At 34.4% G+C, this 18,672-nt stretch overlaps 1 protein-coding gene across 3 annotated transcripts in view; it reads right to left on the minus strand.

Annotated features, from left to right (window-relative positions):
* Positions 1-1,407: 1,407 nt before the first annotated feature.
* Positions 1,408-18,672, minus strand: part of SLF1 (SMC5-SMC6 complex localization factor 1) — a 62,325-nt gene continuing 45,060 nt past the window's right edge. For all 3 annotated transcript variants that reach the window (XM_019711755.2, XM_074328713.1, XM_074328712.1), the window contains 6 exons: positions 9,163-9,308; positions 8,146-8,309; positions 7,464-7,597; positions 5,484-5,576; positions 4,896-5,078; positions 1,408-2,380 (listed from right to left, as the gene is read on the minus strand). In XM_019711755.2, the coding sequence (XP_019567314.2) occupies positions 1,899-2,380; positions 4,896-5,078; positions 5,484-5,576; positions 7,464-7,597; positions 8,146-8,309; positions 9,163-9,308 (1,202 nt within the window). In that variant the 3' untranslated portion in view covers positions 1,408-1,898. The remainder of the gene's footprint in view (positions 2,381-4,895; positions 5,079-5,483; positions 5,577-7,463; positions 7,598-8,145; positions 8,310-9,162; positions 9,309-18,672) is intronic.

Below are 18,672 nucleotides of genomic sequence, written 5' to 3' on the forward strand. Positions count from 1 at the left end.
CAAGTTGTATTTCTGAAAAAGTGCAAAATGCAATTGATACTTATCTTGTTAAAGGCAGAGACCTCGATGACATTTGAGTGTTTAAAACCTCATTCATCATGGCCTATGGAAGTTGGCAGATAGAACAGTTATGAAAAATAAATACTAATTGCAACTAAATGAATATTTCTTATGAACATTTAAAAACTTTTTTTAGCAGTACAAAACCTTAAGTTATGATGTTCATTATTTCATTAACTTACAATTATCAACTTAAGAATTACTATCTTGCTTTATAACTTAAATGATTCATTATAATGAAAAAAGGGGTTAAGAACTAGCAAGGAAGTAACATTTATTAGTGCCATATAAGATGACAGGCTAACTTAATTCCATTACGACACAGATACCTGGTGTTACAGCCATTTGACAGGTAAGAAAACCAAAGCTTAGAAAGGAACTTGCCTTGCAATTTAAAAAGAAATTAGACAAGGATTTGAAACTATGTATTTCTGATGTCAAAGTCTCTGTTTTCAAGTTTATATTAGTTTACTAAGCAAACATTATTCCAGATGCCTTAACAATGAAGTGGCTACTCTTAGGAATAAAAATGTTCTGCCCATCATCTGTGGAAGCACTTTACTCTGAGAATTTTAATGTTCTTTAGATAGTCTCCTCTCATCATGTTCTCTGGTACTTTGACAAATTAAGTAAAAATTAAAAAGAATTTGTATGATGTCGTATTTGAAGGCTAACAGAAATAACTAATGTTTCTTATATGTAAAAAATTACTGATTTAAAAATATAGAGAAAAACCCCTTAATTTTTGTTCAGAGCTGATATACTAATATTGCAGTTTTCAGTTTAGATTATAAACCAAGTAATAAAACACTCAGCATCTGTATCTTGTTAAAAGATCTATTTCTAAGATAAAACTAAAGTGTGCTTCTTTAGCAGATTAATTGCTGTGAGATCATCACTTTAGTTACATAAAAGCTAAATGGAAGTTTTAATGTTTCTTTTCCAGCTGTATCACAATGTAACTTATTCCCACTAGTTAAGCAACTCCAATTTCAAAAGTGATGATTATCCACACCCTTTCTTTTATAAACTGCTATTAGGGGAAAAAAACTGCAAATTGAAATGTTAGTACTTTGTAAATTCATACTGTACATTAAGATTTTAGATCAATTCAAATCTATTACTTAGTTGCTACTGATAATCTTAATATTTAATAAAACTTATTATAGAGAATGCTTTCACTTACAGAATACTGGTTACATAAGAGTAGAAACACACTTTGTATGTGAACTGCTGTAATAAAATAGATCAAGGGATCATATTGTCAAACTTTGCACATTCACTGCATTTAAAAACCAAAAGAATATTATTATTGTAAATTTTAGAAATGTTTATTTTAGAAACACACAATTTTAAAAATGTTTATTTTAGAAACACACAAAACAGTATTTTAGTCCACATCCTTCAGAGAAGAAACAGGGAGCTACATGTTTATAGGTGCACACTTGCATGAATGTCCTTGCCATGATTCTAAGATCTAGAACAGTTAGAATAGAGGACATTACATTTTGATTTGAATAAAATATTTAAATTAACAAATTTTACATATACAATATAAATAAATACCACTTTCAGAAAAAAAATAATGATAAAGATTAAACAAATTAGTGTATACCAAACAAAACATTTTTTTTTTTTCCTTTTGAGACAAATTCTATACTGGAAAAAGACAGAAAAGCCTATATTAGTTTTGCAGAGGTGCTTTTAAAATTTAGCAAGGCTGCAAATTCTGTCAATAAATAAAACCAAATCAATATTTGTTAATAAGCTATGAAGTACATATAATGTTAAAGCAAGCTGATCAGGTTTAGAGGGCTGATTCCTATTTTTTGGCATCATCATGAAAACTCTGTGACTGACCGACACATGATTTCCAGTTTCACCAATAAGGCCTCAGTGTGTACTCCAGGACACACTTTTAAGCTCTCAGGCAGTTCCTTAAGAATACTTGGGAGCTTTAGCAATGTCTTGATATTTCTAGCATAAAGGTCCAATAACCAGTCAGTATGAGCACTGGTGGTTTCCTTGTAATTCTTACAAGCCATAAGCAGCTCATTTAAATGAGTTAACCCTTTGAAAGCTAAGAGGAACTCTGAAGATAAATCAAAAATTGAACAAAAATTTAGCAACATCCTACTAAGTAAAAACGAGCCAAACTCAAGTTGCTGGTGGTAAAACTGTTTCTCTGTTTGTGCATGAAAGTTCTCCACTGTATCTTCTATTTTTGTAATAGCAAATAGTTCTTCCTTGATCTGAGACGATAACACATAATCCAAGGGCAATTCCCCCTTAGAGTTCCTCTGCTGTAAAAGCACTGGGCCTGTGAAAAAGAGAATGCAGAATGTTAATAGTAAAACATTTTTACTTTTGCAGCTTAACAGCTGTTTTCTCTCTGTTTTTCTAAAGCATCCAGGGCTCTGTTTACAATCATATTTTGTACTAATTCATGTTGACATCAGCAACTGGCTATACATATTGACTGCCCGATAAAGGGGCATTTAAAAACACCAAAATTCTAGTAAACTGCCTAATGAGAGTTGCCTAAAAGTACATGCCTTGGTTCAATAATACAGATGATTATAAATAAAAAACATAAAACTCTTATGAAACTTCACACGCTGTTATCTTGAAATAAAAATTTCAGTGTTAACAGAAGAATTTAACAAAACATATTCGTCTGAAATTCTGCATAAGAGTCTCAAAGGTATCCCACAATATCACCAAGAAGAGAAAGTAGTGCCCCCTTCCATTGACAACAGGCGACCTTGCCCAAACAGAACACAAAAACTAAAATGTTAACTGGTCTGGGTCAAACTCAGAATTCATCCATCTATTGTAGCTAAACCCATCTAACGGCCTACTTAGAAACTACTGAAGATAAGAGTTTATCCTCTAGGTAGTAAAGGATGATGATGGAGAAGCAAAACAACAATAACTCAGTATGTGGTCTCACAGCAAAGTACAGAAGTATCTGTACCTCTGTCAAGTCCTATAATTATTTATGCATTGTGCCATAAAAATGTTATCAGGAATAGAAAGGTTTTAGTACTCGTAGACATGATCAGAAAGTCCTACCATACAACATAGATCACATTATCAGACAGGGAGAATAGGTTACAGCTGCTGAAGCTTAATGACGAATCTGATCAGACATGTGTAGTGGTCTAAATATAAAATGTATTGAATGTAAAAGATCAATCACTGACGATATATGAAAAAAAACTCTCAATCAACATTAGGTTTCTTTTCATTATGTTGGTATTGCTAAAATAATGCTCCAAGTTACTCCTGTTAAAAAAAAGATTCACAGACACAAGTTACTAAAAGTAAACAAAGGTTGTAGAATCAAATAAATCCTTAAGATTATTGCTCTCAAGACTAAGTGACTCACAATGAAGAGCTAACATAGTTCCTACAATGATGGAACCAAATCATTTGACAGCTCCAGATCCAGAATGTGACTAAGGCAAAGATAAATCTGTATGATTGCTAAAGGATCTTGATAAATGCAAGAAGTAGATTTCCTCTCTTAGGACAAGGGACTGACTCATCTTCACCAAGGACCCTAGAAAAATTCACATTGGTTGCTATAATGCCATTGTCTTCTAAAGAGTTGGACTTAATGTAATAATGTCTTTTATATCACTGAGACAACTTGAAGCAAAGCTGAATATTGGCTTGGAATGTCTGATACATGGTTGAATAGAAAAATAAAGCACTTAGGAGACAAAACATTGTTTCAGTAAACATATAATAATAAAAAATGTAGAACTGAAAAATGTATTATGAAATGGTATCAGTACAACAGACACAGTAAGGCCTTTAGGGGGCAGGAGAAGACTGTAAATAACTAAACATCTTAAGTTACCATTACACAGCCTTTCTTAGAGAGAGAGAGAGAGAGAGATATATAGTAAAAAGAAATCTAAAAAAAATATACTTTTATTTTCATGCAGAATCAATAGCTTTAAATATGGGATAAAATAATTTTCTATTTCGAGTTAATATTGGTACAAAAAAAAGCTAACAGAAAATTTATACAAATCTTCATTTCTGCATTATAAGCTACTTATCAGTTTTCCTTTGTTTTTCTTTTAAAACGCAAGTCAGTTTTGACTATTTTGATGTAAAATTTATTAGTTTTCAGTTCAAATATAAGAAGAATGTCACTGAAAAACATGGGGATGGGTTCCTGAAAGCAGAGAGAAAGAAATCAGCAGAAAAAGCAGGTGAATATTAAGCTCAAGTTACCTCTATGACAAAACCCCTACACAACAGTTACCACCACTTGAAAATCCTCCCACTTTAACTTAATTGACTGCAAAATGTGAATGAAGAAGAGATATTCTAGGGTACCTTCTTTTATAGTCTGTAAAGAAATGACTCATAAAGAAGATTAACCGAGTTAGCAGTTACATACAGGAAATGAAACAAGAATGAAAAATCCAAGTAATCACAATTGAACATTTATATCCATTTATTAATAAGCTTTCAGAAAGGGCTGTTTCACAAAGACATTACATACTTTAAGTAAAAGTATTAATATTTAAAACCAACACACTCAATTCAAAATACATTCTCACACACAAAACTAAACAGGCTTAATAATACAATAAATAAATAAATACATATTATAAAAAGGCTTTTTTATCCCTCCTAAATAAAAGGTGCTTATATTCTAGGAGACTTTTTATCTTTACTTTTCATTAATATAAAATAAAGGCATCTTTCCTTACAGATCTTAAATACGTGTATATAAAATGCTATCTACCTCTGAGGGATTCATCAAAAAACTGGATAATTTATCAAAACCCGTTTAGCATAAACGCACTCACCACCATGCTGGAGTAGCAGCTTGCCAATTTCTACATGTCCGTTTGACAGTGCATCATGCAAAGGAGTCACCCCGTCCACTTGAGTGAGCAGATCTACCTCTGGACAACGTTGCAAAATTTCCTGGACACACACTGTGTTACCATAGTTACAGGCTTCATGCAAAGGCGTCCAGCCAGCATTGTCTAAATTAGAAATCAAGACAAGTTTTAAAACAGCAAAAGTAGGACTTTTGGTAGTGAAGTATTAATATTCTACTTTCCTTACCAGTGTGACTTCCTAGGTGCTTCATATACAAATAGAATGCTTTAACAAAAATTATCTAGGGCATAATCATATTTATAACTATAAGAAAAATTAATTTTAAAACATTGATGTTGGGATTTGATCAAAATATGGACACCAAAAATTATTTCTGCACTATTAGCTAGAAACCAATATATGAAGAATTTCTTGGTTTCGCTACTGGCAATAATTTAAAGATATGTTAGTCAAATACATTTAAAAGATTTTTCTGAGTATAAACACTTAACTGTTTAACATCACAAATATTAAGACAATGGATTAGACCACAAAGATTCAGAACTTACCTTTAACATTGATGTCTATTCCTGGCAAAGAGAGAAGAAGAATCAATCTCTCCACTTGGTTATTTATGCAAGCTCTATGGAGGGGTGTTTCTCCTGCCATAAAATATTAATAGATTATTCCAGAGAAGACAAGATATCAACTAAAGAAAATAATCAAAGGGCATGAACTAGGAGATCTGGCCCCAAGCCAGAAAATTATTTATTGAGTTTTCCTTTTGACTGGTTTAAACATCTCTTGTACTAAAAAAAAGGGGGGGGGGAACCCCACCAAACCATAGAGCTTCTGTTCTATCAGCAATTCAGCAATGAAATTCTACTGCAAAAGGTTTAACACAGGCATTGTCTCCCTCTAGTTCAAGGTTTAAAGCTTCAATCCCGCTATAAAACCCCCAGATGATCAGAGAACACCAAAAATACTGGGTTTTGCAGCAATAAAAGTTTAGAGTGCAATTGCCCTCTCTTAAATTTATTCATGAACCTACGTTAAATGTATGGCTCTTTTTTATACAGCATTTATAGCTTAATTCAAATGAATGTTTCTGGCTAAGCACGAGTGCCTCTACACACTCAAGTATAATTCAGAACTTCAAATCCATTAACAGATGGTTTGCTGCTTCTCAATAGGCTGTCTGGCTTGGCTACAGCAGCACAGAGAAGGAGAAATGGGGGAATCTTAATATAAACACACACACACACACACACACACACACACACACACACACACACACACGAAAAAAAACACCAAAAAAACCCAAAAAACCCTAGTACCATTTAAAGCTGAACAAGAGTGACAAATAGAATGGCTAAGTTTTTTTCTAGGAGGGATGCATTAATGTCTGCTGGCTAAAATTGTCTATCTCTGTGATAACTAAGAAGCTGTAAGTGATAATCTGATACAAGGGAAATTAAAAAAACTTAAGTGATTGATTAGAAAACAAATGAAATACTGAATAAAGTTTTTTTCTTGCTGTAAAATACTAAGCACATTTTTAGGTTCTGTTTTACAGATTATCTCTGTAATTTCTACCAAAACATTTCTTTTACATTGCATTGAAAACCTTTTGAAGTTTTCCTCCTCTAGTTTTCAATTCCTTCCTCCCTCCCAGTTCTTTCTGCTGTTCAGCCTAAAGTCATTCATATTCATTTTACATTCTGACACAATAAACAAAGAAAAAGGACATTGTTTGGTGAAGTTAATATCTGAGCTCTCATTTAATACATTCTTTTCATATTTTGACCAAATGGGTAGTTATTTTGAATTTATGATAAGCAAGTATGAACTTATATTGTGTTGAAAGTTTCTAAGAGCTTCACTAATAATGATAATATTTGTATTAAAAACATGATATAGCTCATCAACAAGACACTCAACAATTTTACTTTTTAAGAGATATAGACTCTTAAAAGGTAGCTTCTACTTGTGAGTTAAGAGGTGCCTAAGTAAAAGGTGCTGGAGTGAATTATTACAACACTATTCTTTTTACTCCATCCTTTAGGTACTTAGGTTCCAGTATAGTTAGAACCAAAAGCCAAACACATTTCATAGTCTGGGCTCAATGCCTGGAAGAAAAGAGTCCATATGCTTAACACAGCTATGTAACATAGCCTACTCTTCATTCTTTGTTCACAAAATGTCTAGGACTGAAAGAGATGAAGACTGAATTATACTTTTAAATCAAAAACACTGATCCTAAGTAGCATGGGTTGAGATGGAATAGAAAAGTAAGGTGGGCAAGTCTGGAAAGAGTGCAATATGAGCTACACACTGTATTTAGTGTGTACTCTATTTTACTAGGTATTAAACAATCACTTCCTTTGAATAAATGAGTTTAAAAAATAATATGCTACCCAGAAAGGTATTTTCTGGACCTACTTCAGTATTTAAGTACAAGTATTCATGAGGGACAGTGTAAAACTTGCAAATACTGACCACATCCATGAAAAGTTCCTAGCATAAATTAACTTAGATACTTGGAATACCTTTTAAATTAGTCTTGTGGAAATTCATCTTTGTAACTAAAGAGGGGCAATTCTCCTTAGAACATGACAATTCTCCTTCTGACTTCTTTTTCAATCTTTTTAGTGATGAGGAACATTTAGCAAGGTTCAGCTCTCTGAAAATAAAGTAAGAAATGATGGAAGCTTGTTTTTTACCAAGGCATGGCAGTATGCATCAGGTATTTTAAAAAACCTTTCATCTTTTAAGCCCCCTTATTCATTCAAATCTTTACCGCTTTCTATTTTTATATGTATTTCAATTGTACAGAAACAAATTTTAATGCATTCATTTTCATCTTATTAACTTTACACCCCAACTGCCTACTGAAAAATTTTTGAATATGGAATGTCAGGTAGAGAAAGAGACTAAGTAAACTATGTTTTGCAGAGAGAATAAAGCAAATAATTTATAACACATGGCAAAAATTGTGTGGAACAATAATCTGATGAACAGTTTGGAAAGTACTTCACCTTAACAGAAAGAAAGCATGTACAATGGATCAAAGAAAGCAAAAATGTTGAGCATACGTACTTACAGAAGACTGAGTTTTCTAATTAGTATAATTCAAAAAGCATCACAGATAACCATAAAGTTTAAGAAATGTGTCAGAAAAAGAGCTGTACTCTAAAAACAAAGCTAGTTGGTTTATAAGCATCACTTAACGGTAACTCTGGCAGTCCTTCAACTTGTTTCTGTTTAGCACCATTGAGCATCAGTAAGGCCCTCTGAGATTCAAGGCAAGGTCGCTGTGCTATTTTCTTTGGTATCTTCATCTTTCCAGTCCCATGCATACCAGTTTTCCCCAAAGCTGGCAAATAGGAATATACCTGTTGGAAAATAACATTATATTGCTTTCTCAACTACAAAAACCTGGAAAGCAGTAAAAATAAATTACCTAATTCATTTCACCATTAAATTTAATTATTTTTTCTTGGTTTCATCATTGAATGCTACCCTATCTCATTTAAACATGCTAAAATATTAAGAAAGCTGATAGTTCCATGCCATTAAGTCAACAGGACATGCACAAGAAGAAAAATGCCTTCTTCAAAATATTTTTTTCAAATTCCACTGTTATGCTTATTTAGAAAAGCTCTTTTGATAGTCTTATATTCAACTTGCATATTTTAAATATTTGTGATTTATGTACAACTGGTATTTTGTCATTTCCATTTCAGTAGTACCTTCCTTCAACAAGTCTGGAATAAACAGAATAAGGAGTGCAAAAGTCGTTAAAGACAAGGATTGTTGCAAAAACAGTATTTGCCCAATCTAATTAACAAACATATTTATCATTTGTTAAAAAAGCTGCTTGAGATATCAGATATTAATGATAGTTAAAGACAGCCAAGATAAAACTGGAAAACCATGGATCAAATGTAGCGGAAATGAGTGGATCTATAGAATAAAAGATAGTAACTTTTGGTATCATTAGTAATTTTGTTTTATAAATACCATTAAATACTATGTTGAATTTTTTTTGGATCTAGGTGTTTTCAAAATAATAATCGTACGTACTGTGGCAAGTGATTAGGAAACAAAGATTCTTGTATTATTTTTCTGTTATCAATCCTTTATTACTCTCAAGTAATTTTTTCTATTCACTCATTACTCCATGTTTTTGAAGTAGAAAAATACACTTTTTGAAAATTTAAAGAACTAGAATTGAGTGGTGCTTACCATTTTCTCAAGAGAGAGTGGCTCAGAATAAATACTGATGGAACTCTGTAAACACAACTTTTTAAAGACTGCCTCTGCAATAAACATTTGAAGCCAGGAGGAGGAAAAGGAACAAATGAAAATCTCTAATTCCTGGGAAGAAAAATCTGTGGAAAACAAAAGTAAATATAGTTATTGCTAAACCCTATGAAATTTATTTCTATAGACTATTTCCTCTGTGGATTTTATTCATGCAAATGATGATTCCTATACCAATAAGATTCACCTACGTAATTTTAAACCACAAAAAATAGATTGATGATATATGGATAAACAATTATGGGATTTTATCACCATGCTTACCAATTAATGTTAAAGATCTCTTCCCACAATAGGATTGCATCTTTGGAAAACTGATTTTTTGTTTTTGTTTTTTTTTTTTAATGGGCACATGTGTATTTAACTTGCAGTGATTAGTCTTGAGTTGATAGGAAAAAATAAATTAGACCCCTTTCCCTGACAATACCCATGAATTCTAACACTGCAGAGAAGGAGGAAAGGTGAAGAAAAGGGAAAATGTAAGAAAACAGAATGCATAAGGATTTCTTTAGAAGTTTGTATCCACCCTACTATAGCAAGTGGGGGATGGGGTATAATTTTAAATGGTCAAACAAACAACAAAAAACATCAAGAGCCTCAAATCTCTTCTTTAAAAATCCTCAAGTTCTCCAAAAACATGGAAATGCATAAATATAAGCATGAACAGAAAATGATAAAGGACTGGAATGATTATTTCGCATGTAATCTATTCAATGTTATAAATTCTCTATTAATACTCTGCATGAGAGAATGGATTATACAGTGGAATGATAAAGAATAAGAAAGACCAATTAATAGGCTACTAAAAGAGCCAAAATTAAACAAAAACAAACAAGATAAAAAAGTTGTGTATTACATGATAAGTCAGTAACTATAAACACTGGAAGAAAAAAATAATTTAAAAAATCCAATAAAATTAGCAAAATAAATGTAATAGGTTAATATGTTTTTAAAACTGGACATATAGGCAGATTGACCTGAGGTTTGGGTTAAGAGACTTGGGGTTCTAGTTCAGACAAAGGAGTACATAAATGCTGCACTTGTCTCTTCCCACAACAGCTCAAAATGACAATTAAATTACAGAACAACTGCCATGGAGAAACACATGAAGACTAGCTGAACAAAAGTTCTAGAACTAAGAATATAAAGCAGAAGCAATATCAAAACTGATAGGAAGGGCGGAGATGCAAAACAGGATGGTCCCATACCCACATGTGGTGGTTAAGAGGGACAGCTGGGCTTCGGTACCCCCTGAGGAGTGAAGGGTCCCAGCCTCATACAGGCTCCCCAGCCAGGGTCAGATGGAGGGCTGGTGTAAACCCAGGCATCTTCTTAAGAGCATTTACATAAACTTACACTTCACAAACACTTGCTCTAAGTGCCAGTAAAGGGACAGAAGCTTGAAAAGCACCAGGGACATATCCAGAGGAACTGAATTGTCTGGCTTGAGGGTGAGGGCTGGAGGGGCAGCTCTTTTACAGACAGAACTGCTGTCAGTCACCATCACTCCTTTGTTGAGCTCCTCCCCCAATCCAGCCTGCAGTAGCAGGTGAGAACCAAACCTGAACACTCCATTCACCTGGCTAACACCACTTGCTCCACTCTGGTGATTCCCTGAGACACTGCCCCACCCACCATAATTGGCCATGGGCCTGAATCTCTTTCAGAAGCTTTTCCTCACAAGCAGCTGGCCTCCCTGTACTACGGAAATTACAAAAAACTCCCCAAACCCCAAACAAGCAGCAGCTGGCCTTAGAGTGCCGGTACCTCTTGTTAACTAGCAGCCTACCTCAGTTCCCAGCATAGCCTCTCCCAGGTGCTTCCAACTGCAGCATAGGCAGCTACCAAACAGAGATCACTGTGCTGCTCCTACCAGGTGCACCTGCCCAGGCACAGGCAGCAGCTGATATTGGCCTTCACAAGAGCCCTTCCCAAGAGGCCCCACAACCAACACACCTGGTGGCCACAATAGAAAACCATGTAATTAGCACCAAAAACACATCCAAAGGATGAACTCAGCAGGAATCACAGCTCCGCTAAAGCAAATCTTGCTCCATGGAGCCTGCCCCAGCACAACTCCTTGTCTGTTGAAGTCACAGCCACCCCTCACAGCCAGTCACTCTGAGGGTCAATCTCACCCATTGATGGGTGAACAGCAATCAAGGCTCAACTATAACAGAAGGGCACACACAACCCACATGAGGGACACCCCTGGAGCACCTGGCTCAGGTAACCCGGGAGACTGTGCCACTGAGCCATACAGGGCACCTACTATATAAGGCCACCCTGCCAAGACTGGGATATGTAGCAGATTACCTAAAACACAGAAACAAACATGGAGAGGCAGCCAAAAATAATGTCCCAAATGAAAAAATGAAATAAAAATCCAGAAAAAGAACTAAACAAAATGGACACAAGCAATGCACCAGATACAAAGTTCAAAACACTGGTTATAATGATGCTAATGAACTTAGAGGAAACCAAAACCATAAAACTCCTAGGCGAAAACATATGAGGTCTGACAATTAAGTTCGTGAACATGTTGCAACGATGTTAACTTTTTTTGATATCAGAAGGATTATTCATTATGAATTTGTACCAACTGGACAAACAGTTAACCAAGTCTACTATTTGGAAGTGCTGAAAAGACTGTGTGAAAAAGTTAGGCAACCTGAGCTTTTCGCCAACAATTCATGGCTCTTGTATCACGACAATGCACCAGCTCACACGGCAGTCTGTGCGGGAGTTTTTAGCCAGTAAACAAATAACTGTGTTGGAACACCCTCCCTATTCACCTGATCTGGCCCCCGATGACTTCTTTCTTTACCCGAAGATAAAGGAAATATTGAAAGGATGATATTTTGATGCCATTCAAGACAGCAAGGGTAATACCCCGACAGCTCTGATGGCCACTCCAGAAAAAAAGTTCCAAAATTGCTTTGAAGGGCGGACTAGGCATTAGCAGTGGTGCATAGATTCCCAAGGGAAGTACTTTAAAGGTGACCATAATGATATACAGCAATGAGGTATGTAGCACTTTTTCTAGGATGAGTTTGCAAACTTAAGTGGCATACTTCATAGGTAATAAACTCTTTGACATTATTTTTAGTTTATGTGTTTCCCCGAAAATAAGACCTAGCTGGACAATCAGCTCTAATGTCTTTTGGAGCAAAAATTAATATAAGACCTGGTCTTATTTTACTATAAAACCGGGTATGATATGGTATAATACAATATAATACTGGGTCTTATATGAATTTTTGCTCCAAAAGATGCATTAGAGCTGATTGTCCAGCTAGGTCTTTTTTTTTGGGAAACAGGGTAATACATATATTTTTTAGATACATCTTGGACAAGGGAAAGAAAAGAAAATAATAAATGAGACTACATCAAACTAAAAAGTTTTTGCATAGCAAAGGAAACCATCAACAAAACATGACAACCTATCGAATGGGAGAAAATATTTGTCAATGATACATCTGATAAGGGGTTACTATCCAAAATTTATAAAGAATCTGTGCAACTTTACACCAAAAAAAGAAAAAACTAACACTCTAATTAAAAAATGGGCAGAGGACCTGAATACACATTTCCCCAAATGGACATACAGATGGCCGATAAAAATATGAAAAGATGCTCAACGTCACTAATCATCAGAGAAATGCAAATTAAAACCACAATGAAGTATCACCTCACACCTGTTGGAATGGCCATCATCAATAAATCAACAAACAAGTGTTGGCGAGGATGTGGAGAAAAGGGAACCCTAGTGTACTGCTGGTGGGATTGCAAATTAGTTCAGCCACTATGGAAAACAGTATGGAGGTTCCTTAAAAAATTAAAAATAGAACTACCTTATGACCCAGCAATTCCACATCTGAGGATTTATCTGAGGAAATCCAAAACACTAATTCAAAAAGATATACGTACTCCCATGTTCACTGCAGCATTATTTACAATAGCCCAGATTGGAAGCAATCTAAGTGTCCATGGACAGACGACTGCATAAAGAAGATGTGGTACATACATACAATGGAATACTCCTCAGACATTAAAAAAAGAATGAAATGTTACCATTTGTGACAACATGGATGGATCTAGAAGGTATTATCTGAAATAAGTCAGATAAAAAGTACGGTATGATTTCACTTACATATGGAATCTTAAAAAAAACAAACAAACAAACAAAAAAAAGAAACTCATAGATACAAAGAACAAACTGATGGTTGCCATATGAGAGGGGTAGGGGGCCTGTGAGGAAAAGGTGAAGGGATTAAGATCTAAAAGTTGGTACGTAGTTACAAAAAAATCACAGGGATGTAAAGTAAAGCATAGAGAATACAGTCCATAATATTGTAGTAACTATGTATAGTGCCAGGTGGGTACTATGTATAGTGCCATGGGGGGGGGTATCACTTTAAAAGTTATATAAATGTCTAACCACTATACTGTAACCTGAAACTAATACAATACTGAATGTTAACTGTAATTAAAATTAAAAAAAAAATAAATAAAGTGGTGTTGCCCAATGGAAATATGATGCAAGCCATATTGTAATTTTAAAAAATTGGACAGAATGATAAATTTAATAGCAATAGAAAGTATAAAACTTGACCTCCCCAATCAGGGGCTGAGTTCCTTCAGGCTGAAGAGACTTCAGACACCCAATGAAAGTCAAGTCCTAATCAGATGCCTTCCCAAAAGGTTGGGTCTCTAATATCCTTATAGTCCTTTACTGTTTGATTTGACAGTCTGATTTTCAATTGGGGGAAAGGGGTATGCATGGAGGAAAAATGGACTAAGGGGGAGGGGTCATTGCTCCAGGGAACATCTGGCAAGTTTTGGTTGTCACAACTTGGGAGGGAGGTCCGGCTGGCATCTAGTGGGCAAAAGCTAGGATGCTGCTAAACATCTTATAATTCATAGTTCACAGGACATCCCCCCACAACAAAGAATTATCAGGCCCAAAACAAACAGGATAAGAAAGAAACTGCCTTGACTTAGAGACCTGAGGTTCGTGCCTTGTACAGACGATCCTATGAGTAAATGGCTCCAGTCAGATGTCAAGTATCAGATCCCACCTAACCCCACACAGAAATGATTGTTGATTTCAAATAACCCTTTCCAGAATAGCCTCAACAGAGGTACAATTTGTAAGAACTAGAAATGAGAAAGAAGTTATTTACAACCTTTTATTACAACTGACTACTTACAACCTTCTAGGCTGTTAGTATTAGCTGAAACTGCAAGCAGTAAACTGAAGGATAATCATCAAAAGGAATTTGAACATTAAATCTCTAGTCGTATACATTAAAAAGAGTATATCTATCATCACAGAGTTTACTATAACCAACTAATCTCTTAACATATCAAGTCCAAGCAAAGGCAAAAGGAAAGCTGAAATAACTTGCACTGTGTAGCTCAAGAGATTATCTTGTTTTGGAACTTCGAAATGGAGTTGCTCATCTAGAAAGAACATTTGACTGGTTTAAAAAAAAAACGGAAATAAATGATAATGGATCCACATATTACCAGGTAACACATGCAAAGGAAATGATAATAGATGAACATGAGAAACTTAGCCCCTGGACTGTAAGATTTTTAAGGGCATGGTCATTTTTGCGGCCCTCATAGCTTGTAGATCACTAACTTGCACAGAATGAACATTCAGTATTTGATAAAGGAATGGCTGAATGACAGGCAGATAGCAATAACTCTAAAGAGCCAAGACAGGATGATGTTTTGTTAAAAAAGTTAATCAGATCATGCCACTCCCTTGTTAAAATGGCTTCTAATTCCTCAACAAGGCTTAGAAGTTCCTATGCAAACTCCTCTTCCCCTTCTTTGGCTTTAGTCTGGCCACTCTTGTCCTTATTGTCTGCCATTAGCCAAACACCAGAAGACGTCAAATAGCCAGACACCAGAAAATGTCAAACAGGCCTGGCTCTTTCCTATCTCAGTGTTGGTAAATGGTTCTTCTGACTGGAACACACTTCCCTGAGTCTGCCAAACTACTTATCCTTCAGGTTCTGCTTCCCTTGACCACCCAATATAAAGTAAGTTCAACCATCTCAACACCTAGTTTTTCTTGTTTGGAGCACTTAGCATTTTTAAATTATGTATTTACATTAACTTAATTACAGTCTGCCTCTCCCACTTAAAACTTCAAAAGGGCAAGGACCATGTTTTGTTTCCCTCTTCTACTGCATATGAAGTGTTTAGCTCAATGAGTGGTAGAGGGACAAATAAAGATTTGTTGAACAAATGAAGGCAACAGAAACATTTTGACTGAGACAATCATAAAAATTTAATTGATGGAAGAGGTCTGAAGCATGGAGAGGGATTAAAATAGCGATTTAAAAAACAGGTGAATAAAAATTTGGAAAACTACTTATTAGGAAAAGATAATGACGTAGTCTGCCAAAGGCAAAGAAAGCTTTATTACAGTTATCTGAAGAAAACTTTAAATAGTATAGAAGATTTTGAGGTCATGCTTTCTTCCAATTGAAAACAGGAGAAGTAACTTTTAGTTAGGGATTGACAAACTATGTCCTGCTGCTTATTTTTATGAATCAAGGCTTATTAGAACACAGCTTTGTTCATTTATGTATTGTTGCTTTCTTACTACAACTGCAGAGTTGAATAGATGGGAGAGAAACTGTAGAGCCTGTAAAGCCAAAAATATTTCTGGTACTTTATAAAAAAAAAAGTTTGCCAATCCTTAGTGTAAGCCAATATATCAGGAATTTCAACTAAGCATTAAAAAAAAAAAAAAAAAATCAGATCACTTGATCTTAAAATATACAAAGGGATATAGAAAATATTCTGTTCAAAGCGTTTAGAAATAAAAAATACTATATATGTGGGGTTGATGGACATGAGATCTGATGGAAAGAAAAAAGGATTTTACTTATCTACTGAAATATCTTCTGCCTTAATTTTCTATAAAACAATTAACAACTAATAATAATTTTACTAAATTAAAATTAATTCAATAGATCTGAATCTGAATTTTATACTTTTGGATGAGGAAAAACCAAAATATCCAGTTTGCCATAAATGAGAAAGATGGACCAATATTTACAACTGGAAGTTATTTAACAACTAAATTATAACATCTTTACCAATGACTTAAGAAAAGCAAAAAGCAAAAATAGTAAATGAGCTGAAGAATGGAAAGGATTTTTTTTTAAAACGAGGGAATATTAAAAAAGAAAAAGAAATGTTCTTCATCAAAACATCAAAATATTGACAAAAAGGACATCATTAGAATATCTAGTTCACTTGTAAGGATAAGCATATTATTCTACTGACTCCATAGTCAACATTTTAATTTTGCATGTTAGCTGTAGATAAGCTACTGTTCTCTTAAGGGTAAACTGTTTGCTTGATTTCTCTCTCTTGACAAATCAAGACATATTTGTAACAACAAAAACTTGGAAAGATATTAATTTCAACTATTTTTAGAAATATATGTTTAATTTTTTAAAACCACCTATCAATAGCCTAAAGAACCAACTATAATTTGAATTATTTTTAGAAATGTTAAAATTTTTAAAACTGCCTATTATATTATGGGGAGGAAGGTTATCACTTTGCGAGGATGTAAATGTCTATTATGTTGCTTTGTACACCTGAAAAAAACAAAAAACAAAAACAAAATAAAACTGACTATTATAGCAAAAATGGAAGAACTGTGCGTGTGTTTTGAGAAGGGTAAAGAAAAGCTTAAACATACTTTTCAAACAGGGATATAGTTTAAATCTCATCTAGAGTTTTAAATATTAGTGATTGAATAGATCCTAGAGAGCAAAATAATCACTCAGTTTGTCGACAGCATTATAATGGTAATGTTAAAGTCTAGTTTTTAGCTTGAGTCAGTCACAGGCTCAAACTTTTGGGTTTAAACTTGTCATGTAAAAACTGGAAATAACAGTGGATAAGAATGCCTTACTTTAAAGTGAAGGGAAATTCAGAATATGAGTAAAGAAAGCACTAAAGCTGATGTATAACATGTAGCAGATCCCAGTTAATACAAGGCTCATTTCATGGTTTTGGGTAAACTATGGTATATTTCCCTAAAGGAAACCAATACATACTAGAAACAACACATATAACTATATGAATAGCCTTGAAAGCCACTGTTAATCCCATCCTGAGTCACCAAATTCAAAGAGATTTCCACTATGGAATGAAAACAGGGAATCCTTTTAGCTGAATGTTTCCTTTTCCTTCTGGCCAATAATGCCAGAATTCTGTTTCTAAAATGGAAAAAAGACACACACACACACACACAACTAGCAAGTAGGAATGGTGGGAAAGAAATGATAAGAAAGGGTTCTGCAGCAAGATTGAATTTGAGCTAAGAAATGTTAAAAAGTCATGCAACAAAGGACAGCTACTTCACAAAAGGAACAGCAATCACCCCTCAGCTCAATGAAACAGAAAGAGAAAAAAAGGAGATAAAATGCTTTAGATAAAAATCTTTTAACTTCAGTAGTATAAAAAGAAACCTCTCTTTGCAGAGGGCATCATCGAATAAATCCTGAATCCAGTTATAACCTGGATTCCTCTTCTAGATTCTCTTTTCAAAGTATTAAAGTGATTGACAGCATATTCAAGAACTTTTCCTTTTATATAAAACCAAGATGCACTGAAACCCACGCATAACAAAACAGAATACTTATTTTGCAGTGTAAAATATTTTTAAGTATATAAAAAATCATCTTTTATATTTGGGGGGGGGCACAAAAAGCTAGCTTGGTTTAAAATATGTTCATTTTAGGAGTTCAGGATTACAGAAAGAGGGACTTTGGGGGGGGCGAGAGTAGGGGGGAGGATAAAGGAGGGGGGGGGAGAGAGAGATTTCCATAGTTCCCCTAAACTGGCTTTGAAGTTTAGTGATGAACATAAGGTCATAGGAAAGTCTCCCTCTCTCCGGAGACCCAAAAAAGAATTTTTCATAAGATGAGCACCTGAAAATGAGCTTTGCCATCACATTGCTTAAATAGTATTACTCACCCAACTTATTTGAGAGGCAACTTTAAAAATTAAAGTAGGTAATGGGGGGAAGAGAAAGACTGATAAATTTATTCATATAAATTACTTCTATTTGCTTCATCCAGGCTCATCTGTTAGATCACTAGACTCAATGGAAAATAAATAGTAGCAACTTTTTGTTACAATAAAAAAAATTATGCAGCAAAGGTACACGGGAAAAATGTTTTAAACAATGATTTAACCCAAGTTATGCAGGTGACTTTATAAGTATTCTGATTCAGTGAATTTAATTTTTTAATACTGTTAAGTATTCATGCAAAGACAGACCTAGGAACTGTTCATATGGCAGATAAGTTCAGAGACACGCAATGCTTTCTACTCAGCTTGAATGATTAGAAGTATTAAAGATATTGAAATTGTTTTTATCATGAG

The sequence above is a fragment of the Rhinolophus sinicus genome, linkage group LG03 (assembly GCF_036562045.2).
Source record: "Rhinolophus sinicus isolate RSC01 linkage group LG03, ASM3656204v1, whole genome shotgun sequence".
NCBI classification, from domain to species: Eukaryota; Metazoa; Chordata; class Mammalia; order Chiroptera; family Rhinolophidae; genus Rhinolophus; species Rhinolophus sinicus.